The sequence below is a fragment of the Trichechus manatus genome, unplaced genomic scaffold (assembly GCF_000243295.1).
Source record: "Trichechus manatus latirostris isolate Lorelei unplaced genomic scaffold, TriManLat1.0 scaffold00062, whole genome shotgun sequence".
Lineage (NCBI taxonomy): Eukaryota > Metazoa > Chordata > Mammalia > Sirenia > Trichechidae > Trichechus > Trichechus manatus.
Window position 1 is genome coordinate 10312731 of NW_004443998.1, and position 18836 is coordinate 10331566.

General features: G+C 42.6%; 1 protein-coding gene across 3 annotated transcripts in view; it reads left to right on the forward strand.

The window, feature by feature from the left end:
• Positions 1-18836, forward strand: part of WWTR1 (WW domain containing transcription regulator 1) — a 159813-nt gene that overhangs the window by 98672 nt on the left and 42305 nt on the right. For all 3 annotated transcript variants that reach the window (XM_004379197.1, XM_023733838.1, XM_004379196.1), the window contains one exon: positions 6541-6677. In XM_004379197.1, the coding sequence (XP_004379254.1) occupies positions 6541-6677 (137 nt within the window). The remainder of the gene's footprint in view (positions 1-6540; positions 6678-18836) is intronic.

Consider the following 18836-nt stretch of genomic DNA (forward strand, 5'->3'; position numbering starts at 1 on the left):
TCCACACACTCACAGCTGCGTCCGTGAATTTAGGAGCTTGGTGGACTGGTCTGAAATCTGTAGGTGACTTCGGCAGTCCTAAGATTCCCAGAAGGAGCCCTGGTGGCACAATGGTTAAGTACCAAAAGGTTGGTGATTCGAACCTACCCAGAGGCTCTGTGGGAAAAAGACATGGTGATCCATCTGGTTCCGTAAAGATTACAGCCAAGAGAACCCTATGAGGCAATTCTTCTTCTCTGTCACATGGGGTCACTATGATTCAAAACTGACTCGACCACACCCAATAACAACAAGATTCCCAGAAGAGACCCATTTTACCCTCACAACAAGGAACCAGAGCACTCATTAGCTTTTTTACCCCAGTCTCCTGCATGTAGGCGCTGAGACTTAGATGGGTTAAATGGCTTGTCCAGTGACATCACGCAGGGACAGCTCGCATTAAAATCCAGGTCTGTGTAGCTTCAAGACTGTGGTCTCCCCAGAACCCATAATGTCTCTCAAGAGATAGCTCTGCCTGGGAGATGCCTATGTGAGTAGTACTTTTACTTCATGGGCAAAGGGGACCAAGGACCAGGGGTGACTTGCATCCCAGATGTCTTTGGGGATATGAGTCTGGAGGCAAGATATAGAATATGGATTATGAGATAGAGGATGAGGGAAAGGATGGAGAACCCACCCAAACCAAACCCAGTGCCACTGAGTCGATTACAACTCAGCAATCCTGTAGGACAGAGTAGAACTGCCCTAGAGGTTTTCCAAGGAGCAGCTGGTGGATTCCAACTGCTGACCTTTCGGTTAGCAGCCAAGCTCTTAACCAGTACGCCACCAAGGCTCCGAAGGGTTGGAGAGAGGGAGAAAAACCAGAAAGACTGGAGGAAGGGAAGCCTGGAGGCTATTGCACTCATCAAGGTGAAAGGTCAAGAAGGAATAATCCCCTCCTCCCCCCAAAAAAACAGTTGCCTATGAGTCGACACCGACTCAAGGTGACTCCATGTGTCAGACTAGAACTGTGCTGCACAGGGTTTTCAATGGTTGATTTTTCGGAAGTTGACTGCTAGGTTTTTCATTCCAAGAGCCTCTGGGTGGACTTGAACCTCCAACCTTTGGGTTTGTACTACTGGGGGACTCCTAAGAAGGAGGTGGTATTGTTGTTCGGTGGCGTCAAATCAATTCCGACTCATAGCGACTCCATGTGTTACACAGTAGAACTGCCCCATAGGGTGTTCTTGGCTGGAATCTTTATAGAAGCAGATTGCCAGGTCTTTCTCTTGCGAGCCCTTGGGTGGGTTCGAACCGTCAATCTTTGGTTAGCAGCCAAGCTCTCCACTGTTGTGTCACCAGCAGTGGCTAAAGAGGAGGAAACAGGAGCAAAGTTAACGCAGTTAGCCCAGGAAGCTAATGAGAGGGTTGCAGTCAGAGTGGGGACGGTGGCTGGGAGGGTGGTGGTTCCACCACTGCCCAGATGAAGGAACAGAAGAAAAAGTACAGGACAGGTGTAGTGCATCATTGGCCACATTGTGCTGCTAGTGTCAATGACATTTTAACCCCCAAACACAGAGCTTTTCCTAATCCATGAGTAAGAAGGAAAAAACGATTTCATGCAACACGGTTTTCCATAAGCTGCTGTTACTAGCCAAACGCCCATTCGGAGAAGTGCTCACCTTTCTTGCACCTTGGCAGATTCCAGAGCCCTGGAGCTGTCACTCTTTTCCGATCTGGCCAGTCTTCTAAGCCAGAGCCTATCTGCGGGAAATAGCGCCTATGGCAATTGGTGTTAAATTGCTGAACGATCTCTCCCAGCTGGCGATGGAAACTGCAATGGCCGGTAGAAACCGCTCACTAGCGCCTCCCCTCACACGGCCCCCAGGGCACGCGCCTTACCTGCTATACCTTAGTTACACCTCTGTCTCTAAGCAGGGACTCAGATGTGGTTGGAGGCAGGTGTCAGCTTGGTCTTGTTGAGACTGAAAGAAGGGGGCCCTCTGGGAAGTTGCGGTCAAAGAGGCTCCCCAAGGAAGGGGAAAAGTCCACCCCCGTTACATTTGTTGCAGGCACCTTGTCCACCACAAACACGCAGGGAACTCCACGGGGATTATTTAAAATTTTCATTCCTTCCCCTGGAAGCCCTGGTGGTGCAGTGGTTAAGAGCTTGGCTGCTAGCCAAAAGGTCGGCAGTTCGAATCCACCAGCTTCTCCTTGGAAACCCTATGGGGCAGTTCTACTGTCCTGTAGGGTTGCTGTGAGTCAGACTTGACGGCAACGGGTTTGGTTTTTTGGTTTGGCTCCTTCCCCTGAGGAACTGGTCTTCTTTTTCTTTATAAACAACTTGGATCCAAGTAATTGATTTCATTTTCCTTTCTACTTTGGCCACGCAAAGATAGAGGCAAGGCTGCAGTTTGTCTTTACTAACTGCATATCCATGCGTCAGTTTTCCTCTTTGTACCTTCACGAGTATTTTTGTTTTCACTGAAAACAATGCGTAGTTGCTGCTAAAAATCTGGAAAGTGCAGAAGAGTTTAGATAAGAAAAAAACAAAAACAAAAACCCACCCATCCTTGCAGATATCACTGTAAATAGGTTGCTAACCAAAAGAAAAAAAAAAAATCAAACCTGTTGCCATCCATTTGATTTCAACTCATAGCGACCCTGTAGGACAGAGTAGAACTGTCTCATAGGGTTTTCTTGGCTGTTATCTTTACAGAAGCAGATCACCAGGTCTTGTACCTGCAGAGCCACTGGGTGGGTTCGAACCATCAACATTTGGGTTAGCAGACAAGCACTTAACCGTTTGCACCACCAGTGCCCCTGTTATATCCATATATGCATATACAGCTTTCCAAGCGAAATTGTACTTTATAAACTGCAGAGAGACTTTCTCTTGCACGAGACTCTCAGCAAGGGAGTGAAACCAGGAAGGAGGTGGGAGTAGCAGGGAAGCAGGATTAATCTAGCTAAACTGTGGGCCCTGGCAAACAATGAGGTTACACTGAGAAATCCGAGAAAGGAAATGACTCAGTAACTTTGAGAGAGGGAGCCGAGATGAGACAGCAGAGTGAAAGAGTAAACGGCACATCCTGGGTTTGGGAATGGGGTGGGGGGAGTGGGGGAGCCCAAGGCACTAAATGATTTGAACAAAAGGAGTTGTTTTTAAATCAAACCACCAGCAATGTATGAAGTGCCTCTGGTGAACCATACTCTCTTCTTTGTGTTTTGCATTCAGACAGAGCCACCCTTGACATCCCAGAAGCTGAGTCTTAGGGCTAAGCTGATTTTGGGTCGAAGGGTCTTCAGAGGCTGGGAATTTGCATGCCTTTCTTCTCAGATTTGTTTTGGAGCAATGAGAGCCATTCACTTAAGAAAGCCCCCTCCCATCCACTTCTTGTACTTGAGTCTTGGGGGAATACAGTGACTGACACTTTTAATTAATAAATCCGCTGGGAACAAAGCTTCTTGAAAAGCATTGGCTGTTGAGTGTGGACAGTGGGATGCAGAGTCTCCCACGGCCCTGTGGAAGTTCTGGAACATGAAGCCATGTGGTGAGTTGTACATCTTCAGGGTCAGCCTTACCAGGCAGAGGGCAGGAGTGTCCACCCAGAAAGCCCACACTGAGTCTCAGGGGACAGAGGCCACCGAGTCACCGTGGCACTCCTTAGGCAAGCTGGGCTTCATCCAGCCACATCAATTGCAGGCTTTCTGTGCCGAGTGCTCCTGTCCTCATCTAGATTCAAAGTCACAGCCCATTTGGTAGGATGGGAGGGATGTCGTGAGCTCCACCTGGGACAACGGGGCAAACCAGATCTGGAGATGTATCTTTCCAGCTCCTGTATTAGTTCTACCACCGGTAGCTGAGCTTCTGACTACAGCAGTGTTCTTTATATCTCACTAATGGTTCAGTGGTAGAATTCTCACCTTCCATGTGGGAGACCCGGGTTCGATCCCCGGCCAATGCACCTTATGTGCAGCCACCGTCTGTCTGTCAGTGGAGGTTTGCATGTTTCTATGATGCTGCACAGGTTTCAGCGGAGCTTCTAGACTATGACTGACTAGGAAGAAAGGCCTGGTGATCTACTTCTGAAAATCAACCAGTGAAAACCAATGGATCACAAAGGTTTGATCCCCAGCCTATCATGGGGATGGCACAGGACCGGGCAGCATTACTTTCTGTTGTGCGTGGGGTCACCATGAGTTAGGGGCCAGCATGATGGCAGCTAACAACGACGGTGATGTTGGTTCCAACACAGCATCAATATCCGTGGTGTCAGAGCGTCTAGGAAAGCTTTAAGAAAGAGAGGCGGATTCCTTCCCTCCTGTCGCCATAGTGGGAAGTATTTATGTAGGACATGCCCGCCTTGGAAAACAGTTTTTAATAGTACAGTCCTGGAGGAATAGTCGAAGCGTTTCTTAGCTCTAATAACTTTGCTAAAGGGAGTCTGGTGCTTAACTCTGACCACCTCGTCAAGTGGTTCCTCTCTTTCAGGGCCTGTGACAAACCCCCTGACACTGGCTATGCGTTCGCACTTGCCCAGAGGTTGACAAAAGAATTTTATGGAAGCTTGACACAGAATTACAATTGTTAAACTGAAGATAGTCTCAGTTCTTTCCTTTCTATTCCTTCCAGTTCATTTTTGACCTTTTTTTCCCCTCTCCTGTTCATTGACAAGACGATTGTTGATGGTACTTACAGTATTGAAACTCAGCAGTTAAACTCCATCGGCCTCCTTTATAGCCACAAGGCCGACTCTTTCTTCACACTCGTTTGTAGACCTTTTTAGGGAAGATATCCAAGTTTTTGCTGAAGGCCATGGATGAGTTCCTCATGGTCAACAGTGTGAGGCAACTTCAAGAGTTAGAAGAAGAAATCTGAAGGAGAATTTCAGCAGTGGCAGCATTTAAATGTGAGGGAACCCGAAGCAAATGATAACAAGACAAATACAATTCCAGTTGGGGGGGGGGTCTAAAAATCTAGGATTAAATCTAATAATAGAAGAGTGGTTCCCTACATTCAAGATCAAAGGAGGTCATTGTCATTTGAAATTAAAAGGTGTTTGACAGAAATAACAATCATGCTTCTTTTCATGTGTGTCTAAAGAAGGAAGGCTCAATAGTGTGTGGGGTTGACATTGCCGACTGGTTTGGAAGAGGCAAACCTAGTTGCCCAGAACAAAGGGATAACGTTCAGTTTCTGCTATCAAAGTCTGTTGTCCTTTTATGATAGGAAATTGCTGTTGTTAATTGCCGTAGAGGTGCCACATGAGGCTCTCCACAGGGTTTTCAAGGCTGTGACTTTTTGGAAGCAGATCGATAGGCCTGTCTTCAGAGGCGCCTCTGGGTGGATTCAAACTGCCAACCTTTTGGATTCAAACCGCCCATCTTTTAGCTAGTAGTCAAGTGTTAACCATTTGTGCCACCCAGGAACTAAAGTTGGTTGTCTTTGATGGGTATAAGAAGTTCTCTGATGCCGTTCATAAGACAAAGTAGTGGCACCAGATGAATCTACTCATCTTTAAAAGAAAAATACAGTAAACTCTCACCACAGTAGAGGTTGCTAGATTGGGTCTACAAAGCACCAGGCAATCCTACCATTTTTGACCATTGTGTGTGTGTGTGTGTGTGTGTGTGTGTGTGTGTGTGTGTGTGTGTGTGTGAGAGAGAGAGATATGGTTTGGGAGGTGGTAGGCAAAGCTGGAAGTTCCGTCCACTTTTCTGAGGCCGTATTGGAAGTCCTGAGCAGAAGCTTCTGTTCTGGCTTCTCTGTGATTGAGTCATACGAAAAAGTATTGGAAATAGAGTATGATCAAAAGTCTGACCACATCTTCTATCTCAAAAACCTTCATGCCTCAACATCTAAGTTTCTCTGTAATCTGACACTTGTCAACCTTCCTATGTGACTTACTTGTGACCTTGCTTGGTAGAAGCTAAGCTTCTTGAGGGCTTTATGTATTACCTTTGTGGCCCCCACAGTGCTCTATGCTTAGTAAGAGCTCAGTGATGAAGTGTTGACTAGGATGCTTTCAAGGGCCCCTTCCGGCTGAGGACAGGTGGAGGTAGCCTCATTATGTCAATTACATGAGCTAGGAGTGTGTGGGAGGGCTGGCGGGGCAGGAGAGCACAGGTTCTGCTTCAGGAGAGGAGTTCATGCCATGGCATCCCATTGATTGACGGCTGTGAAGCACCTGAGAGGCTGGGGAGTGTGGGCTGCTCAAGGGCTGAGGGGATGTAAGCTGGGGCATCTGCCAGTTCAAGCAGAAAACCCACTTGCTGCTCTTAAAGGCAGCCTGGACAGCTAAGTCCTGGGTTTGTTCAGCTAAGTTCAGAGAGTGCCCATCAAAGTCCCCAGTGTGCCCAACTTGGATGGAGGGGTAAATGGTCAAAGCTGTCCTTGGATGAAAACAAAACACAATTTGTCAGCCATTTGTAAGCAGATCCTAAGGGAAGAGCCTGCATCCCAGCGTCACTTAACTGTTGTTATGCTGTTATTGGTGATGGTGATAATGATAATGATGCTCACAATTCAAAAGATAATTGTTTTCCTTCTTTTAGTCACATAGAAAAAATCACCACATGGCAAGACCCGAGGAAGGCAATGAATCAGCCCCTGAATCATATGAACCTCCACCCTGCCGCCACTTCCACCCCCGTGCCTCAGAGGGCCATGGCAATGTCCCAGCCAAATCTCGGTAAGCCCACAGCTTCCACCTGGAGATGTATGGACGAGCGTTCCACCAAGAGGCTCTGGAGCTCGGAGCTGCCCTGGTTGTCTCAGTGCCTCTCCATGGGACTGCAGAGCATTTTTTCCTCCCTGTTGGCTACATTTTCCTTCTGCTGCCTCTTTTCTTGGCCCCTTTGCCAAGAAGTTCATTGTACTGCTACATAGGTTTACACTACATTTCTGGCATCCTCTCCAATTGCTTTTTTTGAAAGTCTTTGAAAAATAACTTAGGTCTCCTGTTTCAGACTAAGGTAAGTAGAGTATGGACCCCTTTCTATGTCTTTGATTGCTGAAGACTTCCAAAGGGTATGATTCTGGCCTCAAATCCCTATCTTTCCTTAATTAATTAATGTTAACTAATATTAAAGTGTGACCGACACAAGGCTAGGTGCTTTCATGCCTTATCTCATTCAATTCTCACAACAACCCTACAATAAATAACAGAATTCCCATTTTATAGGTGAGGGAACTTTTCCAAAGTCAGATAGCTTGCGGACAGCAGAGATGGAGTTTGAACCGAGGTTGGTCTGCCTTTAGAATACATTCAACCATTGCATCACTTCCAGGTGGCTCCTCCCCATATCTGTCCCGGAATATACGACTCACTTTTCACTTTATTTAGAAGTGACGTCACATGGTGGGTACAGACTGCACTGGGTGACGCTGTCAGAGGTGGTGACACCAAAATTACTGTCTATAAAAATATCCCTGTAGTTGGTTATAACAACAAAAACATTTTTCGTAAGCCCAGCTTATGCATATCAATATACCTACAAGGCTAAAACTCTATGTTAATTTATTTTTTGAACCTTCTATTGTGCTCCAGCCAGAGCTGTCATTATTACCCAATTACAGAGATGCTTCGAATCACGTGGTTCCGGCAGCATGTACTGCAAGCACCCGCTGTTGCTTTCTTTGCCACCACTATTTTTATAGTCACTGAGTTTGTCAAATTTTCTGGTGTTTTAGCTACAATATTGTGGTAATTAGTATTTGTGAACCTATATCAATAATTTTTTTGGAACAAAGTAGTAATTAAAGGAATAGAAGGAGTGATATGCGGGAATTGTGATTTATAAGTAACATTAGTACAAAAAATATTACTAAGGATTCTGTATGGTCTGGTATGGGCGGAAGTCCATGGGTGGGGTGACACCATGAATTACCATACTGGGTGACACTAACACTTGTGACACCATAGTGCTTAAGTGTGATTTTAAATTTCAGAAGAGAGTACTTTCTGCTGATTGCCTTTACTTCAAAAACGATTAAAATTATGATTTTCCTCCTCTAAGGTCGAAAAATGAAAGAGGCCAGTATTAAAGTTTTATAAAAGATGTTGCCGTTTTCAGATAATATTTGCACTTAAGATCAGATACCGAGATACTGCTTTATACATGCAACAGTTAATTTTAAGGAGTGAAAAGAATCTCCTGTTGGATTTTCAGGAATGAACGGGATAAAAATGGAAGCATTATTTCTGGACACCTTTCCCTCAGACTGTGGCTTAGCCAGAGTGAATACGAACTCAAGTAGACCCGAGTCAGCTTCAAGTGAATATATTGTCCGTTCTTCTAGGAAGTCTGGACTTAATGTTTTAAAGCTTGCAGACGTAAAATACATCCAAAAAGCCAATGGTTTGAAATAGCCTTTCTTGTGTTTCGTATCTAACGGGCAGATCAAAGAAAATGGCACCAATGCTTTTACCAGCTAAACCAGCGCTTCCCTTGAGTCTTTTATCCCAAATATAAAAAAGCTCATGGAGAAAGCATATGCCACTGTAGGAAAACGAACAACCCCACGTTAGTGGTGTTAGACTAGTGTGCAGGTTTCTTTAAACCATTTAACTTTCAGTAAAAATTCTAAAGGCTAATTATTAAGGCATTAAGTTTAACTTTAAAATCAAGTATAATTGGAAAAGATCATTCTTGGGCCCGCTTAAAAAAATTCAAGCGTTTCAAAGTATTGTTCGGAAAATAAGCCTTCCTCCTATCTCTGTTTCCTCAGTTTCCAGTTTCGTGTGTGTATGTGTGTGTATGTGTGTGTGCATGTATGTGTGTGTGTGTATGTGTGTGTGCATGTACGTGTGTGTGTGTTTCTTCACACACATGCTAGTGTTTTATACCCACTGTACTGCACCTTGTTTTTTTCAGTTCTGTGTCCATACATAGAGAACTGCTTCATTTTTTTTAAATAATTGCCCAATAGACCAACATACTGATATCCTATAATTAATTCGCTTAACTAGTTCCTATGTGATGGCTGTTTTGGTTGTTACCAGCGTGTTGCTAGTACACATAACACTGGAGCAAATATCCTTGTTCATGCTCTTTTGTTCACTCTCTTAATTTTTTAAAGTTATGCGACATATAGGAAATGGACTAACTAAATTAAAAGGACTTTGAATACTTGAAACTTGATATTGAAGCACATATCAGTCTGCGTGCATGCACACACACACACTAAAAGCCCAGTTGCACTAGTAAAGTACATCTAAAGAACTTTAAGTACTGAAATTCTAAAACAAGCTTACCATGGCCTTACTTTCCAGATTTCTAATAAATCAAGGCAATAAATTTCTCAAGACATATTTTCTGTTTTTTTTTTTCTTAATGATACTGGAGTATTTGCCTGTGATGAAGTGTGTTGCTAGCCTATAGAGAATGCACATGTGTCCCAAGAGTGGACTATACCAGGGAGAGCTAAGTAAGCTCCAAAGATCAGGGAATAGAGTCGCATTATGGTCCTAATAATAAATGATTCACTAAGAATACATTTCATTTCAAGATACAGCTCTGCCTGTGGTTTGTACTCTTTATGATCAATCTTTAAAATTAAAAAGAGCAGATTGTTCTTCTTTTTAATCTAGAATTTTGATGCTTTTCAGTGGGATGTAGCTGACAAATAAGTGAACTTAAGTGAGGTGTCCCCTTTAATGGGAGGTGTTTACGTAAAAATATAGTGAATAACATTACAGTCATGCACCACATAACGTCCGCTTGGGCAACGTCTGATCAAATATACGTCCGTGGTCCCATAAGATTATAATAGGGTTCAGAAATCCCCATTGGAGAACGGGACATAGCGGACGTAACCAGACCTAGCAAACACAACAGCTTCCCACATGCATCACATGTATCTCATGTCTCTTGTATACAGAGTGATTGCGCTGCCAGGCGTATAACAGTACAGTAGGTATATAACCTATAACACATAATGTCTGGATAGTCATAATAAACGCTTATGTTACTGGCTTATGTATGTACTGTACTGTACTTTCTATCATTATTTTAACGTGAACTTTCCCTACTTAACAAATAAAAAGCTTACCAGAGAACAGTGTATGCTTCAACTCATAGGCAGCAGCGTCTCATGTGTGGTGAGTCTCTTGAGTGTTGTAGCTTTATCTCTCTGTTTAATTTTCTTGTGAAAATATTACCGTGACGTGCATTATGGATCCCAAACGCAGCAAAACTAATGCTAGTGACAGCAGCAGCAAGACGCAAAGGAGAAGTATCGATTTGGAAGTGAAACGAAAGGTATCCCATATAGCTTTGCTAAGTATATAATAATGGTGTTCACACAACGTCCAAATCACACACCCTCCTGTTTCACAGAACGTATGGTGGACGTTAAGTGATGCATGACGGTACTATCAGATGATAGAATTTTTATAAGCTAATTTTATGTATTTCTAGAGCTTTGATATAGTTAATGACATAGCTAAATGCCTTCAGAAATAAGGCTCATTCTATTGGGGTTCTATATTTTTCTGTAGGTTAGGTACGTGGAGTTGGGAGCCAGTCTGCCGAGGTTTGAATCCTGGTTCAGTGACCTTGTCAAGTTACTAACTTCTCTGTGCCTCAGTTTTCCCATTTGTAAAATGGGGGTTATTAATAGTGTGGATAAGTTATACGAGTATTTGATCTTATTATCCGTGTTTGTTCTTATTATGACCATCACTCTGTGTGGATAGAGGAGTCCCTGGATGATGCAGATGGTTAATGCACTCTGCTGCTAACCCAGAGGCTGGAGGTTTGACTCTACCCGGAGGTGCCTCAGAAGAAAGGCCTAGAAAACAACTGCCAAAACTCAGCCACTGAAAAACCCTCTGGAGCACAGTTCTACCCTGACACACATGGAGTCACCATAAGTTGAAATCACCTTGACAGCAACCAGTTTTAGTTTTTATGTAGATAGAAAGGTTTTGTTTTATATTTTATTTAACTATAGAATGTCAGATTCTAAGCCAATTTCATTGTTCATCATGGAGACTTTCAAGAAAAGAAAAACACACTTACAAACTTGGGGGCTGCTCAGATGGCAGAGTGCTTTCAGTTAGGAAAAGTGTGTTCGTTACTTGCAGCGAGGTAAATATCTCAGCTCCCCCTCTTCTTTGTTATCAGTGTTGTTGTTGTGATGGTTGCTATGGAGTCGACTCTGACTCATTGTGACCACGTGTGACAAAGTACACCTGCCCCATAGGGTTTTCTAGGCTGTAATCTTTACGGAAGCAGATTGCCAGGTCTTTCTGCAGCAGAGCCACTGGGTGGGTTTGAACCATCAACTGAGCGCTTAACCATTGCGCCACCAGGGCTCCTCTTGTTATCAGTAGATATCTAATTTTTTCAGTAAATATATTCCAAAATGTGGCTTGTCAAGCAAACATTTTAACTGCAGGAGGAGAGACCCATCACTCAGAGACATCCTGGAATGAGTACCTTCTCATTCTAATACCTTCTTATCCTGAAATGAGTGACTCTGTAAAATGGAGGATTCTCTTGGCAGCTGCCTTAGGATCCAGGGAAAAGGTTTCTCTCTGAAGACTGGCAGATCTGTTGTGTATTTGCACTCACTGAATTTTCAAGTGCCTGAGTAAAATGAAATAGATTTGGAAGGGGAAAAAAAAATACAAAAAATTTTTTTTCTTCTTTTTGCATTTTAATCCAAATAACCATCTCCAGCTTGGTCTAGTTTCTAACTGAAATTTTAGTTCTCATATTTGCAAAATCCGATTGTCTGTCAGGTTTTCCTGATTTGGTTTTGCCTGAGCAGGCTGGTGACCTTTAAGTCAAAGTCCCCAGAGATATCCAGTGAGTGGAAGAAGGAGACACCTTGGAGGACTTTAGATAGGAAAGTGGAGAGATTACCACTTGGTGGAAGCCGGATCATGACTGTAACTTGTTGGCTGACAGCTTATTTAGAATCCTGAAGTAAGCCAGTGAAAGGGGAGGATTACTGCAGACGTGAAAATTGAATTTTTTTTTTCCCATAACACAAGCCAGATAGGATCTCATCTCTTGTAAGTAGTCGTTGGTGTTATTATTATTAATACTAAATTTTTTTAAAGGAGGAAATAATGAAACAAACAGAAGGGGAAAAAAAAGAGAGAGAGAGAGACTGTCTACATAGGTCCTGTTATGATACATAGTGGGCTTTTGGAAAATGGAGCCTGATATGGAAGCTGGTCATTTGTTAGGGGCGGGTGGTGAAGTGGACGTGGGAGTGGGATGGGGGTAGGGAGCCGTTTAGTATAGCGGTTAATAGGAAAAACTTGGAATCAGAATTGGGTTTCTCTTGGGTTAGACATGTACTAGTTGGGTTAGTTATTTAACCTGAGTCGCATTTTTCTCATCTGTAAAATAGTGATAATGATAGTAAAAAACAACCACCAAAAACCCGTTGCCATTGAGTCCATTCTGACCCGTAGTGACCCCGTGAGTTACACAGTAGAACTGCTCCATAGGGTTTTCTTGGCTGCAGTCTTTATGCAAGCAGATCTCCAGGCCTTTCTTCTGCAGTGCCACTGGGTGGGTTTGAACCGCCAACCTGTAGGTTAGGAAACCAAAACCAAACTCATTGCCATCCAGTCAATTCTGACTCCTAGCGACCCTGTAGGACAGAGTAGAACTGTCCCCACAGGGTTTCCAAGGCTGTCATCTTTACGGAAGCAGACGGCCACATCTTTCTCCTGAGGAGCTGCTGGTGGGTGCGAACCGCCAACCTTTCAGTTAGCAGCCGAGTGCTTCACTACTGCACCACTAGGGCTCCTTTTTAGGTTACTTTAGTAGACGAGTGCAAACCATTTGCGCAGCCCAGGAACGTAAGGATAATGATAGTACCTACCTACCTCATGAAGTTTTGAGTATTTAGGTGCCCATGGTTTGGTACTTGGTCTATGGTAAGCCCCCAAAGAAATGTATTATTATTATCAGCTGATGGCCTCCTCTTTCCCCTTTTTCTGGCACCCATGTACTCAGAGGAAGTGCCTGTAATGCGCTCTGTTATAGAGCCATCCTGCCCCTCCCTCAGGAAATCCCAACCATACGGTTACTGCAACTCTTATGGTTTGGGAACTTTTGATTACAAATTGTGACGCTAAAAAACAAAACTTTAACCGGAAACAGCGTTTGGGAGACGATGAAGGAGCGCATGCTCATTACCCGGCCCCCTCACCCTGAGATCACCCACCCAGGGAGTTTGTGCAGAGCACGTTCCGGTTGGAGAACGTGGAGGGCGTTTTCCCTCCGCAGGTGGTGAGTGTGTCGGGGTTTTTCCATGCCTCACCACACACGTCCTAAAATCATGCGACCATTTACAACATCCCCATATTTTAAGTGTTTTTGCCAAGAGAAAGTGACATGTGATTTGGCCTTTTTGGTGATAATCCTAGCGATCGTAAACCATGGCGTGCTGGGCTACAGTCACACATTAACGGAGCCCGTGGTTGGAATGCGGCCCCGACCTGGGGTGTCAGTATCCTTCCAGACAGTACAGGAAAAATAAAGACTGTATAACAGCTAAGCGAGACTGCCAGCCCTAGTCGGTTCAGAAGCTTTTGGTAAAGTGCAGCCAAAGTGTATTTTCAATGCTATAGGAATTTTTTTAAAAGTACACGCACACATTTGACTCTTTGAAGATGTGCCATTTACCAGCCCATAGTCTAAGTCCTCCAGGTCTGTGTCTTGAGCTGAACTTCAAATTATAACCACATGTGTGGGTTTTTTTTTTTTTTCTCTTCAGGGCTTGCTTTTCAAGATGGAAAATCTTGTCTGCCCTTAGTTTGCTGCGTTGGCTTATTCTTCCCTCTGGGAAGTTTACAAAAGCGCTTAAAAATTAAAATTTTTCGAAAGCACAAAAAATAGCTAAGAGATACCACAGCCTTACGTTGCTTCGAACATGCAGAAGGGTACCCTGAAAGTTCACCAAAAGTCAGATTTATATTTAGGATATCTGCATTTCTCCTTTTTCCAGTGTTTTTTAAGTTCTTGTTTTTCCCTAATGAAATTTACATGGCGAATTCATGGCAGACACATCTGGCGACTGTCATTTTTCCAGCTCTGATATTCTCGCATAAATTAGCCTGAAGCACACAAGCACATGCACACACAGGTCCAAAGACAAACTGAAAAACTCCACACACTTTATGGGGAAGGTGGAGGGTGATGGGGTGTTGGCGGGATTGCTGTGGTGGAAAGTGTGTTTATGGAAGGGAAAGAAGAGTAGTGAGCACAGAAAAAGAAGGAAAGGTTCTGTTCAAAAAGGTTTGTTTTGTCGCCCCTCCCGCCCCCGCGCTTGATTAGAAAAGGAAGGAGGAGTTTTCTAAACACAGTAGCAAATCAATGTTATTTTTTCCTGAGAGAGGTTTGGAGGAAGTCACCTATTATCAAAATTCACTCTGTTTAATCAGTATTATTGAAAACTCCTAATTTTGGGGGTTTCCAAAATGAGAGTGATTACAGCTATTTTCTTTTAATGCTTTTAAAGAATATGTGACATGGGGGTGAAAAAATGCTATTATATCCATTGAGTCAAATCCTTTCATGCAATCAAGTGGAACATAATATACAAAGAAATGAAATCTTGTGTTTTCATGAATATATTCCATTTATCTTAATGTGGATGAATTGTTTTGAATATTTAATTTAAATCAGCATTCATTTTTCTTAGTATATTAAGATTAGGTGATGAAGATTTGTAGATTTTATTATGTGAGATTTAGGTATAAAATCTCCCTCCTTTCATAAGAAGGATCTAGAGCCATACAAAATGTTTGATCCCCCCAATTTTCCCAACAAAAATATTCCCCAAGATAAAATTCCTAAGTAGTGTGCTAGATGAACACTTTGAAAAGCTGTGTATGCAAAGATGTGTTATTATAATAGCCCCCCCTAAAAAAATTGAAATGCCAGGATAAATGAATACCAGTTTAAATTAATGTCACAATAGAAAATAGTTATATATTTGTAACTAATCAAACAATAGTTATAAAGACTATGTAGATATATGGAAAACTTTCTATTATATCATAATTTTATTAAGCAGCGAAATTATTTATGCTATGGTGATAATTTTGCTTTTCTAAAAAGACTTTGTTTAGATTCTCTTCTTCCACATGACTAAGTTTCTCAAGGACAGGGACCTTGCTCCCTGTCTGTGTATTTATAGCCCCTAGCACAGTGCATTAAGCAATATGGGCACATCACTTTCAAAACAAATTTATTTAGTAAATCAATTATATATGTTAAAGTGTTAATAGTGATTGTAGTAAGGCCTTAGGCTTGCAAGTGCTTCCTCCTTTTCTCTGTAATATGGTTATATTACTTTTATAATGGCAAAAACAAAAACAAAACAAGGAGAACAGCCTGGTACTTTGAGCTTTTTATGGTGAGAGAGGAGGATGGGTGTTGGAAAGAAGGCTCCAGGCCCATTGAGTATTATAGGCATAACCATGAATGCTCAAGCTTCTACAGCTTCTATAGGGAGAATCAGCTGGCCGTGTCTGCTTGTGGCAAACAAATTATTGACCAGTCATTAAAATTAGTATTTCTTCATGTGTGGTCCAGGCCCACCACCAGTTGGATCTCTCGAGGCATTTGTTAAACATACATCTTCAGAATTTAGTTGTCTGATTGCTCCTAAAGGAACAATTGTGAGCTCTGGCTGTTGCTGGGAGGAACGTTGCCTAGGCCCCACCCCTGGAAATGTGTTTCAGTAGGTCTAGGCTGGGGTTTGGAAATGTGGGCTGTTTTCAAGTGCCCGGATACTTCTAATCATCAGCCAGTTTTAGGAACCGCAATGGAATTGTGTATTTTAGCACAGTGATTGGGGAATGTTGTTATAAAAATGGCAAAAACCCACTCACATATCCATGTTTAACTTGAATGTTGTTGAGTGGACTCACCACCTTTTTTTTGACTGGGCTCTTTGTCTGAAATAGACATTTGTTGTGGCATTAGCATTTGTCATTTTGGCATTTTTTTGGTGTTAGTGCACACGTGAGCACCGGGTAACTGTGCATTAAAGCCACTTCCCAGAGAGTTCTGACCGCAGACATACCAAGGAAGCCTGAAACGCTAGGGGAAAAGTGGCCATTTAGGATCCAGACGATTGAACTGTATAGTCCAAATTCACTGGGTAAATGCGTTAGCCTACTTTCAACTTTGCTTGCTGAGATTGGGCCAAAGAGTCAGAACTCTGCAGGCCAGGGGCAGAGTACCCAATAAGCAAGGTAAGCATGAACTTACTTGTGCTTACTTACTAATCTGTAGTGAATAATTTCACATTTTCTCACATCAGAGATTCACTTCTAGGTATGACTGGTATCAGTCTTTCTCCCAACCCCACAGCACCTTCCTACAGAATCAAAGCTCTTTTCAAATTTACAATCCCTGACGGGAACAGATGGCCCACTAAGCAAGGCAAGCACAGGCTTACTTGTGCTTACTTACTAATCTGTAGTGAACAATTTCACATCTTCTCACCACATAAAAGATTCTGCTTCTAGGTATGGCTGGCATCTGTCTCTCTCCCAACCCCACAGCACCTTCCTACAGAATCAAAGCCTCTTGTCAAATTTACAATCCGTGACAGGAACAGATGACCCAGTAAGCAAGGTAAGCACGGCCTTACTTGTGCTTACTTACTCATCTGCAGTGAGCAGTTTCACATGTTTTCATCCTGTGAAACTGGTGGTGAAAAACATGTGAAACTGTTCACTGTAGATGAGTAAATAAGCACAAGTAAGGCCGTGCTTACCTTGCTTACTGAGTCATCCACCCCTGTCACAGGCCTAAACTCCTGAACAAATTCCAGGGGAGTGTCCCCACCCTGGAGAAGAGTGAAACCTTTTAGGAAGGGAGGTAAAATGGCTAGGTCAAACTTTTTTTAGCTCCTTCATTGTATAGGGTTGGAGCTCTGGTGGAGCAGTGGTTAAGAGCTCAGGCTGCTAACCAAAAGGTCGGCAGTTCAAATCCACCAGCCGCTCCTTGGAAACCCTACAGGGCAGTTCTACTCTGCTCTGTAGGGTTGCTATGAGTTGGAATCGACTGGACAGCAACAAGTTTGGGTTTGGTTTTGGTTTTGTTTGTGCCACATTTACTTATTTATTTATTTATTTTTAATGGAGTCTAATCTCTTCACCAGGAGCCCTGGTGGCACAGTGGTTAAGAGCTCAGGCTGCTAACCAAAAGGTCAGCAGTTCGAGTCCACCAGCTTCTCCTTAGAAACCCTATGAAGCAATTCTACTCTGTCCTACCTATAGGATCGCTATGAGTTGGAATCGACTCGACAGCAACTGGTTTTGTTTTGTTTTAATCTCTTCCCCAAGCTTTGGACCTCTGTTCAAAGTTTTAAAAATAATTGTAACCATTTTAGTACTCTCTGTTGACTTCCAATAGTGTGCCATCAGAGACTTCCTTGCTGTGGGGGAATTTCGTCCAGTTTGAGGCCTTATAAAGGTGGAGGGATTCTCGGGTGGTTTGTCATCCAGCCACTTAATCCAGATTGATAAGTGCTGAGTGACATTCTGACACTTCTCTTTGATCTCCTCTTGTGACCCCTGGTGGTGTCGCCCCCGCCTGCTTGTAATCATCACCTTCCCCACCCTGGTATCAACTGGAAGATTGATTTCTTCTTCCTTTCTGAAAGTCTAAATTTATTCCCTGGGTGTTTTGCAGTTGCTGGTGGTCAGGGACAGCTGTTCTGCTATGCTTTTACTTTGAATAATTCTCAGTGATGAAATCAGCAAAATAACATTGTAAGAGAAGCCAGGAAAACAAATGCCTTGATAGTCTTTCCTCATTAATAAGTGCTGAAAAGTGGAAGATCACCCCCCTCTCCTTGGTTTAAAAAACAAAAAAAGGCAGGAAAAAAATAAGATCCTAAACCTATTTGAGGCAGCATAAAATTCAGGAGTATTAATTTTTTCCGTATTATATAATTATTATATATTATTGTAGAAAATACTGATCAGCAAAAATGAGAAAATAAAAAACAGCAACAACACTGGACTCTTACCGTTAAAAATCACGCTAACGTTTTCTCATCTATTAGTCTTTTTTTTTTTGTTGGTACAGACAAACAAAAAAAGTGGAAAATCCTCTACATCTTTTTTGTGGCCTGCTTTTTTTACTTAATTAATAGATCCTCAGCATCTTTTCATATCAATAAATATTTTTCTGTAATTGGTTTTGATAAATGCTTTTACTGGAAAAGTATTGCAGGCATATGGCAGAAAATTCACACAGTCCCAAAGGGTTTTCATGAAAAGTTAAGTCTCCTTCCCAACAGGACCCTTGGTCCTTCTCTCCTTCCCAAAGAAAACCACTATGGGTTCCTAAGTATTCTTCTAGAGATTCTCTAAATACATCTGCGTGATTGTATGTCTGTGTCTTTTTTAAACTTGATATTCCCTTAAAGAGCTTTCTCAATTAGAATTTACTGTATTTTTATGCAAATAATGCTTACATTTTACGTGTTTTGCCAGCCACGCAACTCCCTGGCGCGTTATTTCCTAGGCATGCTACGTGCATTATATGTGTGGGCACATTATTTATGTGGGCATGTTATTTGCAAAAAAATAGGTACAGATTTATTCATTCTTTGCCAGCAATGCATAATATTCCACTCTATAAAAATTTAAAAAAAAAAACCCTTTGCCATCGATTCCATTCTGACTCATAGCAGCCCTATCAGATGTACCCTAATTTTTTTAACCAGTTCTCTATGCTAGATATTTAGATCCTTTTCTGATTGTTTATTACTGTAAACAATGCCACAGTGTGTATCCTTGTACATAAATCCTCGTGCCATTTGCTGCTTATTTATAGGAGAATTTTGCAGAGGT